Source organism: Nanorana parkeri, unplaced genomic scaffold, assembly GCF_000935625.1.
Source record: "Nanorana parkeri isolate BGI_ZX_2015 unplaced genomic scaffold, ASM93562v1 scaffold301, whole genome shotgun sequence".
In the NCBI taxonomy this organism is placed as follows: Eukaryota; Metazoa; Chordata; class Amphibia; order Anura; family Dicroglossidae; genus Nanorana; species Nanorana parkeri.
The window spans coordinates 416,829-443,229 of record NW_017306569.1 but is presented as its reverse complement, the minus strand read 5'-3'; the positions used below and the strand labels follow the sequence as shown (position 1 = coordinate 443,229).

General features: G+C 39.8%; 1 protein-coding gene across 1 annotated transcript in view; it reads right to left on the bottom strand.

The window, feature by feature from the left end:
• IQUB (IQ motif and ubiquitin domain containing) overlaps positions 1 to 21,802 on the bottom strand; it is a 31,532-nt gene extending 9,730 nt beyond the window's left edge. Inside the window, exons 1-8 of the mRNA XM_018557734.1 lie at positions 21,232 to 21,802; positions 18,561 to 18,695; positions 13,529 to 13,696; positions 11,977 to 12,152; positions 11,063 to 11,218; positions 10,189 to 10,399; positions 7,539 to 7,714; positions 724 to 894 (exon numbers count right to left, since the gene is read on the bottom strand). Of these exons, the coding sequence (XP_018413236.1) occupies positions 724 to 894; positions 7,539 to 7,714; positions 10,189 to 10,399; positions 11,063 to 11,218; positions 11,977 to 12,152; positions 13,529 to 13,696; positions 18,561 to 18,695; positions 21,232 to 21,802 (1,764 nt within the window). The remainder of the gene's footprint in view (positions 1 to 723; positions 895 to 7,538; positions 7,715 to 10,188; positions 10,400 to 11,062; positions 11,219 to 11,976; positions 12,153 to 13,528; positions 13,697 to 18,560; positions 18,696 to 21,231) is intronic.
• Between the last annotated feature and the right edge of the window lie 4,599 nt (positions 21,803 to 26,401).

The following is a 26,401-nucleotide window of genomic DNA, read 5'->3' as shown; positions in this document are numbered from 1 at the left end:
AATCTGCTCCAACAGTCACTGGATGGTGAAACACTCATGGAATGCATGATGTAGCCAATCATTGGGAAGTGCTCTGACTCAGAAAGGCTCAGCACAGGGGTCACACAAAACTCCTATTTGGGAGCTGGCTTACTGATTCAGCCACTGATATTGACAGTTGTGTAGTGGCAATGGCTGGCTTCAACTTCCCCACCGGCAATAGCTTTCAATGACCCGGTCACCAGATAATTTTTTCCAAGAAGTGATAGAGATGCTAGCTGCACCTTACAGCTCTCTGACTGGAATTAATGGACTTGGTGATCGAAGTGTCTGCTACGGATGGTGCCGTGCAAATACTGAGCAGTACAAAGATAGGTCACCAGAACTCAATTAGTTAAAAAGCAAAAATGAGTTGCTTTGTTAAAGAATATTGTCCTATAGGCTAGAATTACAACGTTTTTGGGCCATGCAGAGTCCTCCGTGGCCCCGTAACGTTACCATTCTAACCTATAGGACAACAAAATTCTTCAATAAAGCAACTACTTTTTGCTCTTTAACTAATAGAGTGCTGGTGACCTATTTCTCTGCAGATATTTTTTTTCAGTAGCATTTGTGACCTGGGGATCAGGAATTGTCCAGTCCTGGTATATACACAATCCTTTTTTTACAAATACAAAGGCATCCACATTTATTTAAAACCAACAGTGGTTACATGCAACTTGTGTCCAAGCATTAATAAATTACCTTGACAGTATGCTTAAGTGTCAAAAGAGCATCAAGCCTCTCATCACGAGTGAAGTATTGGGTGTTAATGCTGTTATAAATCTCATGTAACTCTCTGGCACGGATTGTAAACTGGGTATCCATCTCCGTTATTCTTCCATCAAATGCTTTCCATTTTTTGGGTTCACAACACTTTAAATGAGGAATGTGATAATAGATCCATTAATACTTAAAATACAGCAAATGAAAACAAAGAGTACTACTTAAAGCTGAGATCTGGGCTCAGTAAAAACATATTGCTGGAAATGATAGCAGCCAAGAATACACGGAGAGAAAAATGTTGTAAAAACAATGCTTATACTGAGAAAGAAATCAGTGCAGGTTAATGATCCTCTTTGTGTAGAAGCTTTAACCAGCTTCAAGCTTTTATGTTCATTTTTCCTGCACCCTTCAAATTAGATCTTTATCCCCTTTGTCTAAAAATCACCCCAGCATACAGCTCTGCATGCTGATATGACATCATATTACATCCATTAGCTAAACAAACATATTTTTATTTTACTTACAATTTTCCCCCCCACTTCCTGGTCCACTTGGGCACAAATGATGTAATTGTGCCCAAGCGTTGCATCCTGTTAAGGTTAAATCATCAGAGTATTGCTGGGAAATCTCATCTGTAATCTCATGAGATGATGTGCATGGTCACATGTCCTAGTCACATGTGCCAGAGTTCCAGGAAGTAAACAGAGATCTAGTAACCTGTCCTTAGTTAGAATGGTCACTGTCAGAAGACTGTCGAAGAAAATAAAAATAAGGTATGCAAAAAAAAAAGCCTGCAAGTATGTTTGTAGTTTGTCATCACTAAACATTTCTAAAGGTGCCTTTGTTGTTATTTGGAAGATATAGGTAAAGTTCCTCTTTAAGCTTAGTCACATGCACACCTTCTGAGAGAAACACTCCCAGGCCTCTGCCATCTTCTCCTGAGTCGCATGACCAGGAGCTACAGTCTGGATGTGGGTTTTTTGTTTAGCTATAGCCTGTACACTTTTTCACTGCTGCAACGGGTGTTCAAAGGAATCATGGGAGCTAGTTTTAACAATTTAAAGTTTATTTCCATTTCTGCAGCCAAATTGGGATAACACCTATTTTAAATTTGATACATGTTAGGTTCCCATTCACATAGCATAAGCAAAAAAAAAAACCAACCCAATGCTTGCAGGTTAAATCGCTTTTACATGGGTTTCTTGGCTTCTCAGGGTTAACATTTCAACTTGCTTCTCCTTCTTTGTAATGTTAGAAGGGGCCGTGAGGGCTGAAGGGTTAAAGGATTACATAATGAGAAAAGGACAGATCACTGTGAAGGTGCTCAGAAAAAAAAATGAAACAGCCATGTTGCCTGCTGCATCAAAACATCTAAAAGGTATGAAATATTTTTTTTCAAATATATTTTTTGTATGCTGCTTGAATAGGAACACATATCAAATATCTCTAATTTGACTGCAAAAGTAAAAATACACTTTAAAGCAGGGATTTAGTACTACATATTTTGAATAATTTCATATTCAGCACATCGTCCAATAGGTTAGTCCCTTGTAGTTTTATTGCGTGCCTGGAGTTCAGCTTTACAATTTCAGATTCTTTTTATTAACCCTTCATGACCCCCCTCACAACACACACTGTAAATGAATGTCTTCCATGCCAGGAGGACGTTAATTAAAGCCCTGCCAATATTACCTGCAGCAGGCTTTGGAGATCACTTTGATCTCCCACAGATCCCTGCATAGTCCAGCTGGAGACCCTGTCTGATCAATCTGTGACCACACTTAGGTTTGATAGATCATGTAATCACCATGATTAATAAATCATGGTGATCAAAAGAAAGTATGTGCCAAGCAACACACTTTCCTGGTCCCTGTACCGTTGTAGGAGCTGCTCTTTGCTCACAGCAGCTTCAGCTGTGAGGAGAAAGGAAGAGCAATACAGTTTCATAAAAATTAATATTATAAATCATCCATGGATTACAGCTATTGTACTCAGCAGAGTAATGGAAACTGCCTAATATCTTGAAATGGTAAAAAAAAAAAAAAATCACACATTATTACCATAGAGCGCTGACTTATGTTTTAAAAGCTACACATATTTGGGGACCCTGTACTCGGCATGGATAGGAGAAAAGAATGTAATAATATTTGTAATAATACTAATAATAAAAAAGGTTAGACTTTAAACAAACTAAAACTGCATTTTTGTGTATTTTAAAAAATATGCTGAGGATATTTTAAAAATAAAAAAGACCAAATGGACGTTTGCTTAAAAAAAGTGTGACATTTATTTTGGCATTCAAAGTAGTTAAAAAGTGTGTTAAAAATGTTATACCCCTTGCAATTGACCAAAACTCAATAAAATTCAGATTATGAAAAAAAAAAAGTTATTGTCAAGTAAACTAGTACTAATACTAAAACTTAAAAATTTGGTCTGATCACGAAGGTTTTGATTACCCTGCGAATGAAAGGGATAAGGCTTGAAAATAACTGCATTCAAACGTCTGCCTAAAGAGTATGTTCTAAGTATTCTGATTGCATAAAATAAAAATGACCATCAAACCCCAATCTCTTCATAAAAGCTCACTTTAGTAAATCGGTTTTTGAAAGTAACAAATACATTTTTCGGACAAAAGCATATTTCTGGCCCAAAGTTATTTCAGCCAGCAAGCCAGAAAAACAAGACAAGTTTTTTTCTGACCAGCGTTTTTTAAATTATCATTTAAGTTAAGTCAAAAGAAAAAAAAATGCTTTTATAGTAAATATAAGCATGCATATCTTTAAAATACAGCAAGCCCCAAGGAAGATCTATGTGTAATTACAACCACCCACAAATTTTACGTTACAGACACATTTAATAAGCTCTATTAACCAGTAACTGCAGATTACAGCCCAGAGTAGGCTCTGGTATCCTGTGAACGGGTGCAAAGATGAGTCAAAGTGCAATGGAAAGTACAGAAACTGGATAATTCTGGTTTTCTTTTTCAGCTTAAAAGCTCTCACATGCCATTTTCCTTTTGCTTAATAGGCAGTATATAATTACTGTGCTGACAACAGTTACAGAATAAAAAAGAACCTATATTTAAGAAATAAAAATTAATGAATGGTCTTCTACAGTACTTTGGTGAACTGACTACTGTGTTGCTGGAATCAGTCCAGTTCTGTAAAAGGATAAGTAATTATCCATAATCTTTAACTGCACATATATGATGTGGGACTAAGAGAGCAACTTTATGATATTAATATAGTTTTGTTTGAACTGAAAGGAAACCTGGAGACTCGGTTCTTGGCATGAAACAACTCCTTTCAAACATTAAGAGGGTACGCTCAAGTCATTCTTTTGGCTCTTTTAAGATAGAACACTCTGCTTTCTGTAACAGCAATGGGAAACACATCTGTCCTTTTCACTACCATATATGCACCCACAAGAAATAATGGCATGCCCATTGACTTGTCATATGAGCCATTATTTACAATGGGAGTTGCGCACACATGAGCCAGAGTGAAGTTTTTTTCCCTGCCATGGAAACTAGGATAGTGCCCAGCCCTGGTAGCCAGTACTTATACTACTTTGTTGAGGAAGAGTAGAAGTGGGTGGGGAGGCATATTTATATTTTATTGGAAGAAGTGCACCTATCATTTATTTTTATTGCAATGCCATGTCTGCAAAAATCAAATGACCTTTAACTATTTATGACTTTTTATAAATTGAGAGTTAATTATTTTATGAAAACGTATGACCACGCCCTTCAGCTTACTGTGGACATGTACTGGTGGCCACCAGAGTTTGCTGGATTATTTCTCAGGGAGGCTGCTGTGTGTAGGTAAATACCATCTTTATGTCAAATATCTTTAGACCTGGTGAGCTTCAGAAACTATTTGTACCTATGTATTAGGTGTCTTTTATATTTACCAATACTGTATATCGTACGGTACGGAATAAATTAAGCATACTGTATATCAGGAACGTGCAGTTAGGGGAGGCAGGTGAGGCAGAGCCTCACCTAGACTTATTGAGGAAAAAGCTGTCAGCTTCATGTCTGAAGCTGACAGCTTTTTCTCCATTCAGATAGGCATCTAACAGGTTACACAGCAGGGAAATCCTCCCCGCTGTGTAACCTGTCATGGAGCCTCAGCGGTGAGGAGCAAGTGAGGGACAGGGAGGCCCCTCCCTTCCTCCTTTACACTAGCTTGGGGATGGGTTGGGGCTTTGTCCGGCGGGGGCGGAGCTTCGACCAACAGGAGGATGAGCTTTGTCCGGCGGGGGCGGAGCTTCGACCAACAGAAGGATGAGCTTTGGTCGGTGGGGCGGTGCTTTGGTTGGCGGGGGCGGGCTGGGGAATGCCTCACCCCGACCAAGAGGTACCGCACGTCACTGCTGTATATACACTATTAACAATACAGAACATTATCATACCACATTCTAAAGTAGAACTAAACCCCCCAATACTCTTGCAGGTGAAGATAGGACTATCTTAGCCTCTATTTAGATCTGCAGTTGTTATGGTTCTGCACATATGACTAGCTACGACAGCAGCCAATCGTGAACTTGAAAGTTTGGTTGAGATATGACAATAGGAAAATGACAACTGTGATAGTTATCACTAGAGGTATGTAAAACAATGGTATGTGTGATGAAGGATCTAATAACATTCATTGAATATTTCTAACTTGAGCTTTCTTTTTGTTAACCATTAAATCGGCGGGTTTAGTTCCACCTTAAAATGCAGCTGGATAGAGTGGAGAGGGATTAGAACACCTGTCTGATTGTTATCTCTGTCTGTGTCCCTGTTCAGAAGATTTACTTTCTCGATTTTGTTCTGGTGGCTGTTATCACTTAAAGTGAAAGTAAAAAACACAACCCAAATGTTGAGTTGTCATCAAAACAGGAATATAGGAGAAATAGTGACACTAGTTCTGGTGGCCCTGCTGACCACCAGGGATTTTCCTCTCTTTGGAGGGATTTCCTCCCTAATAGGACAGCGATGGAAAAAAAAAAGCTGATGGAGGTTATAACCCTCTTTTACCCTGTTCAAAACTGCTGATGGACTACAATCTCAATACAAATTAGTAAACTAAAAGTGAAATTTTAGTCCATCACGGGAGCGAGCTTGGAGCGGTGGCTACTTTACAACACACACAGGGACCATGGGGAACAAAAGTAGTCACCCTCCAGAAGGAAGGACAGTGTCAGCACCAATTCAGAGATGATTTGAGGATCTACAGCTGAGTGATACACAAATAGGATACATTTTTTTAACAGTTAAGATACTTGAACATATGTTTAAGATTTAACACCCAATTTTAGTGTCACTTTAAGTGAGAATGGCCAGCCATACATAATCCAATTAATATTAGAAGACTGGACCTGCCAAGCAGCCGATATATACCTGAATACAGAATGAAATCTCTAAGGACAGACTCAGGTAGCAGATGTCACTAAACATCTAGAATAAGAAAATGAAAGGTAAAAAATAATAGGCTGGCAGCAGGATAAAGGCTGAAAAGATAAATATGTGTACAGGAGATGTGGATGGAATTGTGTGCACACTGGATGAGAATGTCAAAGGACAGGGATAGCAAACAAATAGAGACTATCTTAGGCTTCCATAAAGAGGACAGTCTGAGACAGCAAAAGAGAACTTTCAAGATAAAAGTGCAGCAAGAGAGAAGCAGATCATCTACGTATATGAAAGCCAGCTTCAGGGTATACATGGGGGCAGGGAACCAGAAATAGACAGGTACAGTCAAACGCTATTGTAAAAAAGAATAAAACATTTTCAATAATCCAACAGGGAGCCAGAGCAGACACTGATTAGGGGTAGAAGTGTCATTAGAAACAGAGACAGGACAAATCTTGCAGCCGCATTTATAACAGAGCCGAAGTGGTGCCAAATGTAAATGTGGAGCCTAGTGTAAAGAACTTCAATTCATAATTCATTACTGTATATCAGGAAGAAACCATACAATTAGTACCAGTAGCTAATCTAGTCAAGAGAATGATAATATGTAAATCATTTGAATCCCAGATCACATACAAAAGACAAGCCAGGAATTCCAGTACTGCTGTCAACTGAGCCAACAGTCTCCAAAAGCTTTTGGGAAAGCAAACACAAATTACACAGTTTATCTAGCTTGTACTACACATTGTCTTAGGGCCAAAAACAAGCTGCAAAGATCTTGTACTGGACAGAAAGATCAGAGAAGCTGAGCAGAGAGACTCGGAAGCCACTATTCAGAAACATGATGACTGTAAGTGTTTGAGCAAAAATGTAGAGCAATGCTTTGCTGGACAATGTGTATTTGTATGATATGGATTCATAATTGGAAAAAAAGTTTGAGCGTGTGATACTACTTTAACTCCCAACTGCTGCACTCTGCATGCTGTGCTGTGCATTGCATGATCCTGACAATTGCACTGTATATACTTAAAAAAAAATTTTACTGAGTTTTATATGCATCTGCAAGACTCACTTGTGGTTGTTGTGTTTGTTTTTTAGGGTACAAGACTGCAGCAATTGTGTGCAATAGGCTCACTTTCTATTTAGCCATTTCCGTTATGCCACTCGCACAGTTAGATGCAATCTGGCCATGCCCATTAGTCATTGGAAATGTAATTTCCTTAGCATGCCCCAGACCTTTTACAATCCTAGCAGCACCCCTGCCTACTTGCCTTTCCTTCAGATTTCATACTGAAGGCCCAGCACTACTTTCTTGTACAGACAATAATCATAATCTAGCACAAAACAGACTGATTAACATTTTAGCTCTTATGAGCTTATCTTGTAGCTCTACCTTGTTTAGGAGAGACTGTATAGCTTTCTGCTGGCTTTCTTCTCCAGCATCTATTTTGTGTCTGCCAATAGAAGAGATCAGCTGGGTCTCCTGTTCCAGCAGTGCACATAGAGCTGCTTTCCTTTCAGCACCCGTATATTGTTGGTTAATACGTTCCACTTCTTCTTTTCTCCATACTATAAACAAAATACACAGATGAATTAAACAAAATTAATAATAAATAAAATTGCTACCAACAAATGCCATGAGAAAATCCGACTAGAGCCATCAAAGCCATCATAGTATCACCAGCAAATCAGATGTCACAGAAATAACTTCGGGTGTGTGTGTATAATGTACAATCATACGCATTTACAAAACACATTATGGCATGGTAATAAAACTTGAATAGTTGATGATGGGCTATATTTATAAGGTACAACTGCATGTTTTTTGTCTTAGGGAGGCAAAATAAATTTAGAAATATTGAATGTTTTTCACCAAATGTAGAATGTTCCCAGGCTGTACCTTGCCCTATTATTATCATTATTATTATACAGGATTTATATAGTGCCAACAGTTTGCGCAGCGCTTTATGCCCTACGTTTCCAAATGCCCCTGGGTGTGCTCCTTGCTTTCCAGACTTGCTTACATTTCTAGAAGCCTTTTCTCCAGGCGGCACAGATATCTTTGTTTCTAAGGTCACGTTTTTCAATTATTCACTGTAAAAATCTTAAAGCAGGAAAACATGGCCTTTAGAAAGCAGAAAGCTAGGTTGATGATAAATGTCACTTTTACATTATTATTACAAAAGATAGCCTTAGTGAAGCGCCTTGGCATATTTTGAATCTATTTCCAGGAAAATGGTTGTCCTTCAAATAATACCTCCTCATTTCAAATGAATCATTCTGTTTTGTGTATGGAAGGCTGATTTGATTGGCACCTGGAAATAGAAACATATTTATATTTTTAAGACTTGCACACACAAAAAATGAGTTTTTTAAAGATACAGCCAATACACTCTGTAGCCTTGAAGTATGTCTGGCCATTACGGACAGTCCCTGTTCACCTCTATGGTGAAGGCAAACTGCCATGTGCTTACAGTGGTTAGCACTGTTGTACACGGTAGCAGTACAGTTGAGGAAATCTACCTGGGTTGAGTTTGTGAATAGTTTTGCATATCTTGCTCAAAGTATAAATTTGGCAAACCCTATTGAAGTCTGTGGGTAGTGAGTCATGTTAATATATTCTGACCATTTGTAGAGCTAATAAGCAACTTATTGTCAAACAAACCGCATAGAAAGTGGGGGCACTGCCATAAGGGACATATGCCAATGCCAAACATTAAAAACAAATAAATAAAAAACAGTATCTCTCCCTAGACAGAATTGTTAGCTTTATCTAACAGTTTCAACACACAGAATATGTCTGCTGTGCTCCAACTTTTTACTTTCAAAGTATTTTATTTTTCAAAATAGAAGAATTATTAGTACAAACGTAGTAGTGTCATCAAAAACTTTTCTAGCACAGTGCCTAGCTTTCTCGCAGAAGCAGTCCGGCCACTGTAGCAGTAAACAAAGATATATAAAACATAAACAAATGTAAGGCAAATGGGGAAAGAGCACTGTACAGTAGTATGAGATAGAATGATGATGTACTCAAGAATTATCCACACTGAGCAAATTCAAGCTATTCCGAAGATGATCACAAAACAAAAAGAACAACAGAGAACTAGAAGCCTACGTATATTGCGCTCCTAAGTGCGAAGGTGTGGGAGAAATCGTAACCATCTTGATATTATGCAACATTGCTCGATGACACTAAAAAAGGGATAAGGGTAGGAAAACATCGGGAGGAGTTAAGGGAGAGAAATAAGAAGACTGCTCCGGAGAGTACAAACCAACCCCGCGTCATAAGTCCTAAGAACCGTTCATAGAACAATAGATACTTCAATGTAGAGCATAAATGGGTACCATATTGATTCAAATGTCTTTTCTGTGTCAAGGAGAATGCTCTGCATCTTCTCGTGAACCATTATCCACGACAGTTTAAATTTAACTTGCTTAAAGGGTATTGTTGGTGACTGCCAGGCTTTGGCGATGGTGATTTTAGCAGCCAGTAAGAAAAAGGAAATCAGTTTGTCCTGAAGACTTGGAGAGTCCCGGAATAGGGCGATTTAACAGAACATATTGGGCGTCCCTCGGGATAAGAACTCCGGTAACTCTATATAGGGCATAGAGTCAGTTCCAAAAGGGACGTAACTTGGGGCATAGCCGTGCACAACTTTTTATAGAAATGGGGCTGGGTTATTCATTCCTTCAAATTTTTAAATCTTGTACCTTAGCTGACCAGAGGTAAAGGCCATGCACTGCATTATAGGTTGTTCCTTATTTCTGGTGGCAAACCTGCAAAATTTTCAACCAAAAGTTCGCGATTCACAAATCCTGGGGATTCACGATAAAAACATGGTAGCAGGGAACCTGAACCTCATCCCTAGGCAGCAGACATAAATTGTACTAATGGCTAGGGCCTTTTTGAAAATGACAGATCATCTTCGTAGTTTTTTTCCCCATGATCTAAGGTTTAGTAGTTTTAAAGCTAATGGCCTTGAAGTATATTATAGTGACAATTCTAGGATGATGTTACACTCCTATTAAACAATCATACTTACATTCAAGTGCATGGTAGAGAAGTTCAAAATCTTCCTTAGTCTTCGGATTCATTCGGCGCTCATAATCTTTTCTCAGCCTTTCTTCTTTCTCTTGCTTCTTTCGCAATTCCTCCCTTTCTTCCCATTGCAGTCTCAGGTTTTTTTCCTCTCTAAGTTGCTCCACCACTTTTTTGGCATGAAATCGTCGAACGTAAGTCTGTATTACTATCACCTGAATGGCACGGATTACCACATATTAATTGCAAGACACAGAACTCCAGAAAAACCTGACCAATAAACACATCTTTTTTTATTGCCAGCCTTGTTTACATGCACTATATAATCTTTTTATTATTATATTTGTTTACAGTGGTCATTTGTCAAAGTTAATAAGTAAAGAGCAGATTTCTTTATTTCCCCACCTGAGTGTCTGAGAGTGTGGTTTGTGCTCTTTTAAACAACAACCTCTTGTGGGTTGGCAGAAGTCACCCAAGACTTCAGAACTTCCCAGAATTCCATGGAAACAGGAGGCATGGGACATTGCAGAGAACTTGGCACTGTAGAAGTGGTTGGGCTCCTGACTTTTCAGGAAACATTGTGTATCTTTCTTAGTAATGCTATTATTGGCACTTTAGGTTCTCAGATTTATGCAGAATTTGCACGGCAGGTAAATCCTACATTACTGCCATATAATATCAGCTTTACAAAATATTAATAAAGCCCAGTAGTAACGTTGCCAAGACTGCGAATACGCCAGGTGCTTTATTGCTTAGGCCTCTCTGTACACAAATAGATCAAAGGGCAAAGACATTGGATCACCTTCAAACAACATAGAAAGTATCAGTTATTCTTTGTCAGTGGCATAGCACACAAACACGCACATTCATTCACTTACTGCTCTCACTCTTCTGGCGTGATACTCATCTGCTGTAACATATTTTGAGGGTTGCAAGAGTTTATCAGTTATATTTGATACATAGTAACTTATTTTTGTCATTTGTGTAGACATTGTATTCCTTGACTGTTGAGGCTTGTTCTTTTCAAATACCGTCTGTAGAGAAATAAAAACTATTTGTTAGAGAAACTAAGCACATAAACTGATGAACCTCAGCTTGAAAATGCTAAATTAGAAACAACTATTCAGCAGTTCAAAATGTAATGCTCTTAAAAGAAGTCTTTAATGATTTTAATGATGATCTATATTTGTATTATTTAAATATCGAGAGAGAGAGAGCGAGAGGAGAGAGAGAGAGAGAGAGAGAGACAGATATTGTAGGCACTCAAGTTTTTCATAGGTGAATAAGGAGGTGACAAAGAGAATATTCCTGCCCCAACAGGTTTCATTTATTTTTGTGTGACTCATAGCTACCTGCAGTGATGTTCAGAAGAGTAGCAGTCATATTTAGTTTATGCTTTAACATCAGGGATGTTAAGATTCATGGGTACCCCAAAACAGTAATTGATTTCAACAGAGAGAGTTATTGCTGTAAACTATGTAATTTAAATAAGAAGACAGTTTAGATTTAAACATTTTACCCCCTGGAGTTCTTTTCTGAGTACCATACTAAAGATATTCAGGGAATTATGATTATTTTGTGATTTCACAGACATGTGAATACTTGGAATGTAGCCAATCGAACTTGGATGGTCATTTTGGAATGAGCATAGGCAGGAAAAGGTCATATAAACAAATATACCATATAATTTAATTGGATTTACTGTATATCCCCACCCCAGGCAGAACTACTAGAACATCAAATAACGTACTTCTGAAAACAACTAGCTTACATAAACTTCAGCGATATATACCTGAGTGTCTCTACAGAATACTTCAACTCCTCTATCTGGTCTTTTTTTGGGTACAGTCTGTGTTCCAGCATGGTGGTACACCACTTCTGTCAATTTGTGTCGATATCCACCCAGATACGGTTTGCGGTAGTTTAATCTTTCAATTTCCACTGCTATATCTTGATAAGCATCTTCTCCTAAACAAAAGCATCAGTGTTAAATAGAAAAACAAATCTAAGCTCTGATACATTTATCAGCAGCTGGTATGGTGCCATTATACCAGATCTGCCTTTCCATTTCTGCTTACTATGGAAACAGAAAATATGTGACATAAAGAATTACAATACAAGAGCTGCAAGTAAATGGGTTGTGGAATCTTAGGCACTAAAACAAGCTTTTATTAAGGTGTTTTTATTTTAAATGTTTTCTCTTTTGAGTTCAGATTTTTTGTTGTTGTTATTATAATCCCTTTCACCTATCAGTTAATCCTCAATATCATAAATTAATTTGTCTGAGACTACAGAAAAGGAAAGTTCAGCAAAGCAGCCAGATAACTGATATTTTCAAACAGGAAGGTAAAGAGTGGAAACCCTCATACTTCATTACTGCAGGTTTTCTTCTTTTTAAGTAAGTTTGTAAAAAGTGGTCTCAAATGTTTAATTCTAATTTCATCTAGAAGGATTGGGTATAGGACTTTCAACTTGGATGAATGGGTAAAGGACCCAAATGACCCATTTAATAGTTTGCTAGGGGTGGGGCTAAGTTAGCTACAAATGACTGGACCAAATTCTTGGGATAATGGTGATGCGGTGAAAACTGGCTGTTGTTTCCACTAGGTTGGAATGAGAAGAACTCATTTAAAAGCACACACTTTATGCTAAAAGAATACAGGCTGCAATTAGCATGCCAGGTGGCCTACACAATTTGCTGTGCTGATGTTCTGTTATTTAGGGCAGGGGTTGGCAACAGGTTAGTCGACCATGCAATGTGTAGATCAAGCCCCTGCCATGTTGATCCTATGTTAGAAGTGCTGCCCCAATCTGCACAGCAGCTCAGGGAGGGATAGGGAGACATAGCTACACATTCTGCTGCTCTGGTCCCCATCCTAGACATTGGTATATAATGTTACATACCAGAGCCTGGGATGGATGCAAGGGGTGGATCGCACAGTCCTAACCAACGTTTTCTTAAAATGTTGCTCTTACAGGCTGAAACCAGCTAGCCAGGCTAGATCCAAACCTAGCCTAGCATATTGTAAAAACAATTCTCACTATAGCTAAAAAGGCAGGATATGTTTATATTTTTACAGTTATCTTCCTGTGCAATATGTACTGTATACAGTATATGTTTTTTTCAAATCGTCCTTACTTTTAATGGGGCCTTACTAAGTTATCTTGTAAAAAAACTAAAAGGTTGGTGCACCCTGGTGATCTTTGACCTCGTCCATGTTGTACAGTAGATTTACAACATTGCTTATGCCTGATTTAAGGGATGGTAGCATCACTTTTTTACATTATAACACTTCAGTACAAGCAAGGAACATTGATCAGAAGTATTTTGAATGTTGCCCAACCTGTTTGTACCCTGACAGTTATGACATCTGGCATGCTGTATTCATGCTGAAATTTCATAGCTTTGATTGGATAGTTTTCAGGATCCATTGACTGCATATCCAGCTGGATAGTACCATGAGGTGTGATGCCAAGATCTACTAAAGTCTCATGGTCTTCTACTGTTTGGCCTATAATAACAAAGAAACAAAACAGAAAGCAAAGTATGCCTATAGTGCTATGTGATGTATGTACATTATATTAAATTCTAAACTAATATAGTGCAACACAGAAATCTAATACTATAAAAAAACACTTTTGGGCTGATTTACTATCAGGAGTTGTCAAGGATTTTGCTTTTAAAATGACTGGATAATTGAAGTTAATATTCACAGAATTTATTGTGTGAAGATTCTTGACTCCTTTAGTAAATCAGCTTCTAAGGGCCCAACTACTCTTCCAGGAACAAGAAATGTTTATTTTGCATAACAGTGATCATTTTCAGCTGCAATTCTTTGCATTTGTTGAATACTGTGATGTATGCATACAAACATGAATCTATCATTTTCACTAATGTGAACAAATTACCAATATCTGGTCATATTACTAAGTACCAAGGAATTACTACATTAGCAAAGAAGGGAAGATAACCAGCAGAAATATATGAAAAGGGGGCTGTTGTTATGGACCATTAAAAACATTTTACTTTTATGAAATAAGTGTTTGCTATTCCTTGATATACATACAGTAGAGAAGTACAGTGCAAACTGTGTGATGCAGGATTATTACCCATGTATTCACTTTTGAAAATATTCATAAGAAGCTGCATGCCAATTCTGTTAACTAGGCAGCTGTAATAGTTGTGTAAATAATGATCCATGACAGAAATGGAGAAATATTAATGCATTACCAAACACCACCTACATTTTTCAGAAACATGACAGAGCTGAGGGTTCCAGTGTGAACTCGTGGCTCCGACTGATCCTGGACAGTCACAGGCAGCAATCAGCATAATACCTGTCCTTTAACATGTGCTGACACCTGTCTGGTGTGAAGTTATATTATTAAGACAGAAAAAAAACCTACTTTTCCATTGTATCTACTATAGAAGTAAATAGGTTGGAGTTTCATATAGCTATTGATATTAAAAATGACTAATGTAATCTAACTTTAAGGTTTTAATCATGCCCCCCTTCTTTCTTCAAAAATGCACATATTAAAGCCCACCTGCAGGATAAAATTGACCACCCTCCTACCGCTATAACTGACTGCTGGCAAAAAAAAAACAAAACTAAATGGCCATTTTACTTATAGAGATGTAATCCACCAATACCAAGTCTTCTCTCTTCCTTTGTTTACTTCCCACTGGGTCCTTCTTTGGGTGACCACAATACTGCCTGCATGACGTGGACACTCTCTATTGGCTGTCCAGTGTCAGGGTTCTCTCAGGATCAGAAGTGATGTCGTTACAAGGGGACGGTAGGGGACTGGCCAGAGAGGGATCATCTGCAGCACCAGAGTAGGAGTCCCCCGCACCCAGAAATGGCTTTGGTGAGGGATCTGTAGAGGTGAGTATAACTTGCGTCACAAGGAAAGTAAAAATAAAAACCCTGCTGGATGGGTTAGAGGGGGTGCGAAGGAAGGAAGGGGAGTCAAAATTTCACCAGCATGGGTCTTTAAGTTCCTGCTGTCTCTCTTGATATGTTTAATTTCTCAGACTTTTCACCCTTTTTGATGCCAATGTCTCAGGATTCCTTCTATGTTATCAATACTCTTTTGCAAGAGAGATCTCCAGAACTGGACACAGTATTCAGAATGAGGTCTAACTAAAGATTTATATAGGGATTTCAGGACCTCCTTCCTTCTGATGGTGACCCCTCTAGTGATACACTCCAAAACTGAAATCCACTGAGTGACACAGGATTGTAGCAATTCTTGGACATGTGGTTATACTGCTGCCTATAGGAGGATTGGACACTGACAAACGAAAAATGTTAGTCAGCCCCCGTATAACCCTTCTTTCAAACGTCATACCTCAGTTTTCTGAGCAAGCAGTACAAAATGCCAATACCACAAAGGGTGGACAGTTTGAAACCTGTGTCCCACAATGGACTACAATAAAAGGTTGTATGGCAAGTACAAAAATCTTATTCCTATATATCTTAAGGGACACAGGACTGAAGTCATTCTTGGACATGTGGGACATCGTAAAGCAGTCAAACTGAAAAATGAGCAAAGCCACTGAGACATGTGGAATCTTACAACAAAAGGAAAAAAGAGGCTTGACAGAATTGAGTGAACCAAAAAATGGAAATGGTTATTAGTACCAAGAAAATAAACCTAGCAAAGTAGAAGGCACCCATTCATCCACCTTAAGTTATAAAACAGGCAAAATAGGTTAGACCAGGAGCATAAGGTGGTCAACAAAAACGAAAAAGTTACTGAAGAAAAAGGCCTAAGTCTAGCATACCTAACTCTTAATGGCAGGGAAAGGAAGCTAGGACAGACAAGGTGTGTCCACAAAAAAGACAAAACAGTAAAAAAAAAGGCTTAAATAAAACACCCTCAAACCTTGATGACTTCAAGGAGAGGGAGGTCCATAAAAGGAGCCCTGCAAAAGATGAGCATGGGAAAATAGAACCCTTGAAGCATCAAACTTTAAAGTGATATTGAAGCTTTGGGGGTTTTTTTATATTTCTTTCTAGGAGGGCCACCTTTGAAAAAAACTGCTGTCGTTTTTATGGCTCCTCTGCCATCGGTATTCTCCCTCCGCAACCAGGAAGTTCAGGGAACGGAGGATCCATTTGGGACCGACGGAAGTGAGAAGCACCGCTGACAGGTAAGTGTGGGGAGGAAGGCAGAGAGAAAAAGGTACTGGCCATTTTTTTACCCTAATGCAGAGAATGCAGGAATCTACCTACGAGAACTAGGAATAAAAAAGTGAGCTAAATAACAGGAAGAGAAAGTGTCCTCCAGTCCCATGAAGGCCTCTGGACTTTTAATATACCATGTAGGGGATGTGTAGAGTTGGAAAAAAGAACCACTGCTTGAATGAGAGATATAGACTGTTTACAAGGTACTGCTTAGAAGCAGATAAAGAATGGGGTTGTCCATCTACAGATCTTCTGCGCTGAGCTGAGCATATACTCCAGCCACCAGAAGTATCAGATATGACATTGTCAAGGATAGAACCAAAGAAATGTCTACCATTAAAGTGATAGTAAAGTAAATGATCTGTTTGGGTATCCTCTGCATGCCAAGTACGAAGTCAAAGCGGACATTAAGCCCATGTGAGACACAAATGTAGATGTGTTCAAGAGTCTCTCACAGGTGAAACACAGTGCTTCAGACATTTATTCCAAAAGCTCCATAGTAAGATTTGGCCCCGAAATGGAGAGCTCCCTTTTGACATGGATGCACAAATTTTAGTCAGTGCCAAAAAGGGTAAGACAGTTATACCAGCTAACTCCAGCTGACACATTTCAATCTAAGTGGCAGTTAGTGAAATTCTTAAAGTTAGCAATATCAGAAAACACGCTTGATGACTTGAGATGAGCAGAGATCACTTTTTCCTTTCAAATGGAAAAAGTTCAGTTACATTGGGAGCCATGACTCCACGGATTGCTTCCAATCTTCATAAAGGAAGGACTAACAAACAGAATATAATGGAAAGGTCTTTGTAGTCGCAGCTCTAACAGACCCAAGGCCTGGAACTGCATGCAGATGCCCTAACATACTACATCAAATACAGGATCAAGTACCTCATGAAAAGCTGAGTAGGATGAGACTTGCTGAAATACAAACTCTTCTGAAGAAAGCTGTGAAAACTCTGAATCTGAATCACAGATGGTAAAAGCCATTCTTAGAGGTGGTGCCATAACAGTGGGTTCTGTTGTGAAATGCCTCTGCAAGCAGGTTGTTGCATTAATTATATACATACTAATCAAATCTCTGAAGAGGATATTAAGGGTTTTGTGGATGTATGTGAAGTCTCAGCCTCACATTGTATAAGACTCTGAAGAGGACGGTCCTATGGTAATAGGGGGTCCCAGGATCTATGTTACAGGTGTTAGTCCTTTCTGAAAAAAAAACTGAGAAATATGATTGAGGTGATCAGCTGCAGTCGGAAGGCTCAAAGTGAGGCAAGGCCGTGCGTACTGACAAACCCAAAATAATGGTACTTATGAGAGTCACAGGTGGCTAGAGGTAACCAAGTCACTATAGGCAGGCAATGGATGGAGACAAGAGACCAAATGATCCACAAGATCTTAGAAGCAGGAGCAGCAATTAGACATGCTGAAAGGTAGGAGAAAGAATGTGGAGCGTGCACCTGTAAAACGCCACCCAAAGCTCAGCATCAGTGCTCACTTTCTTCAGCCTAAACTTTCATAATGCCAAGGTGACAAGAAAAATGTAAAAAGTGCGCAATTGAGGGAACTGTGAGCTAACTCCCATTGCTACAGTGCGACTGATTTTATATAGGATGCGAGTTTTCAAAGACGGAGCGCAGCAGAGGCTCTGAATCCGGAAAAACACAGTGAGGGGGATTTATAAAACTGAAGCAGACAAAATCTGGAGCAGTTGCTCATAGTAACCAATCAGCTTTCCTCTTCAGTTTGTTCAGTTAAGATTTGAAAATGAAAGAGAGAAGCTGATTGGTTGCCATGTACCGCTGCTCCAGATTTTGTCTGCTTCAGTTCTGATAAATCCCCCTCTTTGTATGTAACACAGTACACCAACATACAATAATGAACAAAACAGGAAAAGATTCTTGAAAATCATAATTTGTGGTGCATGGTTAAAAAATAAAAAAAATGTTTGAATGATAATTTTTACAGACTTTCTTATGTAGCAAAAGCATTAAATGAAACAGTAAATGGTATTTTCATTTCAGACACAAAGTAACTGTAAGGTCTCCAACAGATTTACAGTAATATGTTTAAATTACAAAACAGTCTGTGCAGCAGTTTTCTATTGATTTTAAATGAAACTTGAGCCTTCTTTTAAGGTTAATGAACCTGGATAAAAGCAAGTTAATAAGACCGCTTTACATACCTTCAAACATAATACGTATGACTGTTTCTGGTATTTTCATCTGGGATGCAAAGTAACTTTTAAGGTTTCCCACAGACTTTCCAATGGAAAATGCAATAGTAACCACTTGACCAACAGGTACTAGCATTGCCTTAACTAAAAATAAAGGAACAAAATTGTACATTAGCGTTTCTTTTCAATTACCAAAGTAGCTTTCTGTATATGGTTTGGTTTGTCAATGTACATAAAGCTTTGGTGCTGTGCAGCGACACAGGTTATCATTGGCCTTATTCAGTAAAAAGTGTTAATCCGTAGAGAGCAATTCTAGGCAACAAGTAAAATCAGTGAGCTACTAATGCAATCAAGTTAACTCTATAACTGTGCTAAAGCCAGAAAGTTTTAAAATCTATAAATCTTACCCAATCCTTCAAATCCAAATTTCAAGCAGCACCTCACATGCTTAGTGGAGAGTGTATTTCCTAAAACCCATGATTTCTCTCTCTCCCGTTCTAGCATCACTAATCACAATGAAGCTTCCAAGACATGTTTGAAGGTGATTAGTGGCTTTTAGAAACTTCTTAGTGCTGGCTTTTTTTACATTAGCCTTTCAGTATGTAAAAGGCATCAATGAGTCTTCAGATGAAGTGTTCCAGCATTACAAGCAGGTCCTATGCTAGATCACCAGAGTCACGGAAAAGTGGACTCAGGCCCTATAGCAATTCCTGGACAAAGAGCTTAAGCACTTAGCCGGTACTTGCAAGCTCCTTACATTCATTTCAAGCTTTAATTTTCTTGCTAGTTAGAGGCCCATCAAGAAACAGACTGTTTATTTGGGAATTATGGAGACAATCCCTATCAGATTTTCAATAGGTGTTCCACACATATTATATTGCAAACTAATATGTGTGGGTATGCTCAGTACTTGGAATGATAGTGTTAGTATATGAACTTTGATAACAAAATGCAGATTAAACTTTTGCCAATCCTTTTCATCACATTTTAAAATACAAGGACACAGCTAAAATTCTGGCTAAAGACTATAATGGCTGATCAATATTAGCTCAGTGTATGCGTCTCAGGACAGCCATTTACAATCCTTGACTGAGCTCAATGCAATTTTTAAAGATTCTAAGAGGAGTTGGCTGTTTGGTTTGTCCCCCACAGCCCATTGGCTTTCTTTAACCAGTTGCCCCCCCTAGAGTGCGCACGAGCAAGCAAGTTTAAACACACTGTCCGGTGGACAGTGTAGTTTAAACAACTTGGTGCAGAGCCAGTGAAATCACTGGCACAATTGTCGGGATCCGCTTCAGCTGCGGCGTCTCAGTATACCGCGAGCAGCAGCTCGCGGTATACTGCAGCGTCTCAGTATCCCGCGAGCGACAGCTCGCTATATACTGAGCCTAGGGTGACAGGAGGACGCTAGTTTGTGTCCTCCCGTTACCCAAAGGAGAACTATGAGGAAAAGCCTTAACCCCATAGTTCTCCTTTTAAGTTTCATGCTTCAGACCTAACTGTAAATATTTAAAAAACTACTACACATTTTCTTTAGGCCCCTTTCACACTATCTGAGCAGAAGGGGATCCGTGCACGAATCGGATGTCACCGCTGCCCATCCAGTTTTTTTCCTCCATTGCAAGAAAAAAACCTGAAATGACTAGACCCCATATCGGTCTATGGAGAATTGGATGTAAACAGACAGGTGTTCACTGTTCCGTTTGTTTTTCCGGACCTGGCCAGAGCCACGGGCAACTGGTTGTAAACAGACACATGTCCGTTTAGATCTGGCTGCCCATAGACCTACATTGGGCATCCAATTGGGTCCGCCTGAAAAACTGGCAGATGGACCACCCGTCTGAAAAGTGCCTCAATATATACTGCAGTTACCAATTTTTCAGCATCATCATTGCTGACAAAAATCACACCTGATGGAGCATATGGCTCCACATTAATTTATGCAAACATAATCCTAGATTTTGCCATTCTTTTAGTAACAATTAGTCCATTTTGTTGAATGATGTTGAAGATGAAGCACAGCTTTGCTATTTTAATTTTCTTCTCCCATGTTTCATGCTCTCCTCTGACTTGCTTATTTGTGTACACATGTAATGCCATCTGTCCATTCTTTTTATATGTAGAATTAAGCTGGCCATACACTGTGCGGATTTCACCTGTCGGCACCTTTCCATCCAGCATCCTTCGATCATAAAATGGATGGAGCCAGATGGAAAATCTTTGGATGAACAGTGACGACAGCCAATAAATGTTGTCACTGTCCGTGTATTCTGACAAAAGATACAGCTAGAGATCGTCATCCAGCCACGCTGTTTAGCATAGATGGAGGAATCTGTAATATATATATATATTTTTCGTTCAGCCCGCAAACCGAACAAAAAAAATATAACAGTGTATGGCCAGCTTTAGTTTGTCCAAAGAGTTACAAAAGGCATCAAAGTTACATACAATACAACTCATACAGTACCAATTCTTAATGTTTGGCAATTTGACAGTAAAGAGATGGATGCAGGAATGCACAGAACCAGTGGAAGACAGGAGAAAAAATGAGATGAGAATTTTGGAAACTGAAAAAAAAAACAGAAGACAATACAATATAACCATACTCAGTAGCACTGATACGGTATATATTACTACTAACTTTAGAGTAAGGCAGCTGAAGTCCACTCCAATAAATTACCTGTTGCTGTTGGACTGGTTATATCTGAAGAAATGTTCTTATCTGTTTCTGCAGATGGATCCTCTTCTTCTCTTTTTGACACTGTAATCTCTTCTGCCTGTGTATGATTTATTATTTGTACATGTTCTTCCTGCATTGGCTCTGGCACCTGCTCTTTTTCTGGTAAATCAATGCTGAGCTCTGAAGCAGTCTGATCTCCAATAAGTTGCTCCCCTGTCACAGCTGGATCTATAACACTGTCCAGTGGTGTAAGTTCAGCCTCCTGTTTATGTTGCCTTTCAGCAGAATCAGGTTCATGATCTTTGCTGACCATGTCCTGACTGGTATTTAAATCTTCTGAGATATCTGGACTTTCTTCAATGTCAGTATGCAATTGCTCATCCATGCTTTGTACCCCTTCACGCTGAACATTGAAGTTCTGCTCTTGTTCCTGCAATGCTTCCTCATCTCTTACAGATGGCACAATGGAAGCCATGTCTTCACTGAGATCATTAACTGCAGTTTCTTCATTCTCCTCATAGGTTTGCAGACCGACATCTGTACTGTCAGAAGGTTTACCTGAATGTTCCATTCTGGGGTATGAGATTTTGTTTTAATAGATGAGATTTATTCAAAAATCTAAAATAAAGAAAACAAAATGTTGTTAAGTTTCTAAATCACATCAATTTCTTCATATAAAATATGTTGTGGTCAAAACAAACATCTAACAGAGACTTGTATATTGTAGTTGGCACCTTCTGCATATACTTTCCAATATTTGTGTAGTGCCCCACAACCCAAAAAAGTAGTGCACGCTAATGGCAAAAAGGAGACCAGTCCCCATGGTTGCTGGCTGTTGCTCTTCCTCCTGTCTTACTGTTGGTTGGCGAAGATACCCACAATAATGGAGGGTCAGAGACAAGGCAGAGAAAGTAAAAAAGAGTATGGTCACTGTTACCCATCAGAGAGCCCCACTTTTCTAAGGTTCGGAGTTGGTCTGTAAGAAATTAGAATGTGCATGCAGGCACATGCCAACTGCAGTATGTAAGCGTCTTTTAGATATTATGTGGTCACATATTTATTTTAAAGGTTACTTGTACAGTTATATCTATAAAACAAACAACAGCTATGGTAAATCACTTAGTTGTCTCGCTATCAACACCATGGATCAAACAGATGGCAGCAACAGAACATCTCCATCAGCCATTAAGGGTCCTTAACCAGTCCATACAGCAAAAAGTTTCCCAGCACACTCACAAGCCAGCATGCAAAAAAACTTGTCTCACCGCTAAGGTTAAAAACAGAGGTTTGGATACACGTCTTCTGCAGAAAATGTGATAGCCGCACAGCTGCGTCAAGGCACCTCTAAATAGTGCAGTCCCAACTCCATCTTGGAGCACATGTGGCAAAAGATCAAATTGGGTGCAGGTTTGTCAGGAGGAAGCCCAACCTCCCTTAAAGGCACAGGTACGCACAAGGGATCCCACACACAACAATGGCAGCTGAGACCGCCCATGCGTCACTGCACCAAATCAGTCAAGCAAAACAAATGGCAAACACACTCATCAATTTATTACCAGCTTTACAGCAAGGTGCACATGGAAGGGCCTAATATAGTACAAAGAGCGACACGTTTTTTTGCATGATGGCTGGCGATTGTGCTGGGAAAACTTTTTGCTGTTTGTACTGTATTAGGCCCTTCCATGTGCATCTTGCTGTAAAGCTGCAGCTCGCGGTATACTGCGGCGTTTCAGTATACCTTGAGCTACAGCTCGCGGTATACTGAGCCTAGGGTGACCGGAGGATGCTAGTTTGTGTCCTCCCGTTACCATAAGGAGAACTATGGCGAAAAGCCTTAACCCCATAGTTCTCCTTTAATAATATCAGTGGCAATAAAAGTGTCTACTGATAAAATAATTGCATTATTAGCACGGACTAGTACACTTTATTTTTCATTGTATCCCTTAAAGATATTGAAGAAAAAAACACTTGTATTTATATGGTTTAACTAGGCTGTGCTTATGCAACAGATCCATTGGCAGATAGCTAAGGAAAGATACATACAAGGACAGGTTGGTATTGTTATGGATAAAAGGTAGTCCAGGAAACAGCTAAATACACTAAGCAGTGCAACAAATGTCTACAGAGAGTCAGTATAATAAAGGCTACTTCATAGGTAATGGGATTCGTATGATTGTGTGTCATCTCTGAACTTGGCTACATGAACAAAGATGGTGCTGACCTTCTCACAATAAAGAAAAGTTAAAACCTGAAGGTCACTATCCAGGCTAGCCGCACCATCTTAAGTCCAGCAGAGTCCAGGTATGGCCTCCAAAGCTGTTCCTGAGGATAGGCCGATGCAGCTATCTGCTGTAAAGAAACTAGCTCAATGAGAGTATTTGAAGTCTTGATTGAGGTTACTGAAGAAAACATATTCACAGATTATCGAGAGTCTTGACTTAAGACCTTCTTAAGAGAAACATTTCAGTAAAAAAATAAAGTCAGAGATTTCTCAGTAGAGCTGAGGATAAGGGATCTGACCTCTTAGGACACTAGCATGACGGTTGGAGACAGGGTTATATGGAGGCTGATATAACGTTCTTTGTTTGCCAAATCTCCTGTAGGCAGCAGTATAACCCATATGTCCATGGGTTATACTGCTGCCTACAGCAGCAGTATAACCCATGGACATATGGATCTACAATCCTGTGTCCCTCAAAGGATATTCAAGAAAACAAATGTGTTAATATACTGCAAAAGAATCCTAATTCATTTGCTGAAGTATTTTAACAATAACCTAAACGGCCTGATTCATTAACACCTTGTATTGTATCTGTTATCAGTGATTCAGAAGATAAGTTATCTATCACATCTTTTTCAACACTCTTCTCACAGATGAGTCAGGAAGTAGCATTTATATATTTAACTTTAACAAAGAAAAGTAAAGTAAAGATAAACCATTTTAAAGAAGAACTTGTGTTGACATGTGTACAACACGAAAAGGAACAGGTGCTATGACCTGCTTGAGTAAACATTTCCCACAGCTGCTATAAAGAGTTCATGAAATACACTCATCCCCATAATTAGAACCAACGTGTGTCACATGTCAACTCTGAGGAATCGGAACTGGGCGATTACATAACGCCGATCGCTCAGTTCCTGATCTTCTCCCGGCATAGAGGGAACTGATCGATCAGCAGGGATTCCCCTTTCCCGTCTCTGTTTCTCTAGTGCTAACTGGAGGAATGGACTGGGGAGGTGGCGGGCTCTAGAGAGGCAGAGCCAGCTATAATCAGGCAGCTGCAGTGTGGCTCTGCGCTGTCAGCATATAGCGAGCAATAGCCCGCTGTATGCTGAGTTTTAGGTCACAGGAGGACATTAGTATATGTCCTCCTGTGACCCTAAATAGAACTAAACAAAAAGATACCTTGTCGCACTTCTTACCAGAAAAACACAAAATTGAATGAGGGAGGGTGCTTGTAGTGACCTGCGGATGGCGCCACCACACAGCATAAAGATGAATAAATGTCACCACCACAATACCAGTATTGCATTCCAAAGAGTTCGTTTATTGGAACGTCATGTCACCAAAACTAGCGCTTTCTGGGCCACGTAGGGTCCCCTTCATCAGCCTCAGCAGGGTCCTCTTCATCGGGCTCAGCTCAGCAGGGCCCCCTTCATCAGGCTCAGCTCAGCAGTGTCCTCTTCATCAGGCTCAGCTCAGCAGGGTCCCCTTCATCAGGCTCAGCAGGGCCCCCTTCATCAGGCTCAGCAGGGTCCCCCTCATCAGGCTCAGCTCAGCAGGGTCCCCTTCATCAGGCTCAGCTCAGCAGGGTCCCCTTCATCAGGCTGGGCCTGATGAAGGGGACCCTGCGTGGCCTCAAAAACGCTAGTTTTGGTGACGTGACAATAAACGAACTCTTTGGACTGCAATACTAGTTGTGTGCTGGTGACATTTATTCATCTTTATCCTAAATAGAACTATGGCCAAAAAAAAGGTTGGGCCATAGTTCTCTTTTAACGGATTGTCGTGAGACACTTGTATTCATTACACATGTCATAACACGTCATAACACATATAATACATGTTCATCTAGAAAATGGCGCATTTTTATCAGTGCGTCACTCTTTATTATTCCCCACATTCACATTTCAGAGCGTCAGAGTCTTTGGTCATTTTTTTCATGTTTGTACATGCATTTTCAGGCTTGAGCGTTTTTGTTTGAACCAATGGAAATCTGATTACTAAAAGGAGGAAACGGTTCTTAGGAGGGAAATCATTGAAGTTTTTTTGGGCAAAACGAATGTGATACTGCCCCAGAATGCTGAAAAAGAAGCCCCTGTGTGTCAACACATCGCTCCGATGTGAACGGGCATTAAATCTGAGCGTTGAGCCTAAAAGAGCTTCTGGAAACGCACTTTAAACTGTTGAGGTGTGAACGCCCAGGCCCCATCCACAAGTGTGTGAATTAGCCCCAATCATGGTAATGTGGATGCGACTGCGCACCTGCATGCATATGCGCTTTTGCACGTCCTGTACAGGGCAGTGCATTCATTTTCTTGGACTTCCCTATGTGCGACAATGGATTTCAAATAGTCTCTCCATCTTTTTGTAACTTTGTTACCATGTGTCTTGGTGTGACTTCACACACGTGAATGTGCATGGTGAAGTAAGGGAGCTAGGGTGCCATTAAAGGAGAACTATGAGGTGAGTGCTTTTCACTCACCTCATAGTTCTGGCCGACCTGTGACAATGAGACTGTCACAGGTTGGCTCAGTAGATCGGGAGGTGAGCGAACACATACCGGCGTTCGCTCACTTCTCGATCCTGTCACGGCTCTCTGCTGTGACAGGGGGAGGGTCTGGATTCCCCTCTCCCCGCTCCGATCTGCCAGCACTGACTGGCGGAACGAACGGGGGAGGGGGCGGGTACAGCTGGCTCTGCCTCTAGATAGGCAGAGCCAGCTGTCACTCACGCAGCTGGGCGGATCCCGTCATCTGTAACTCACGGTATACGAAGCCTAGGGTGACGGGAGGACGCTAGTTTGTGTCCTCCCGTTACCCTAAGGAGAACTATGGGGAAAAACACTGACCCCATAGTTCTCCTTTAACAATATATGGCATGACAGAGTGTCTTACAAAGTGACACACATTTTGGTGCACTGCGGCAACATGCACAAAAACGTGTGAA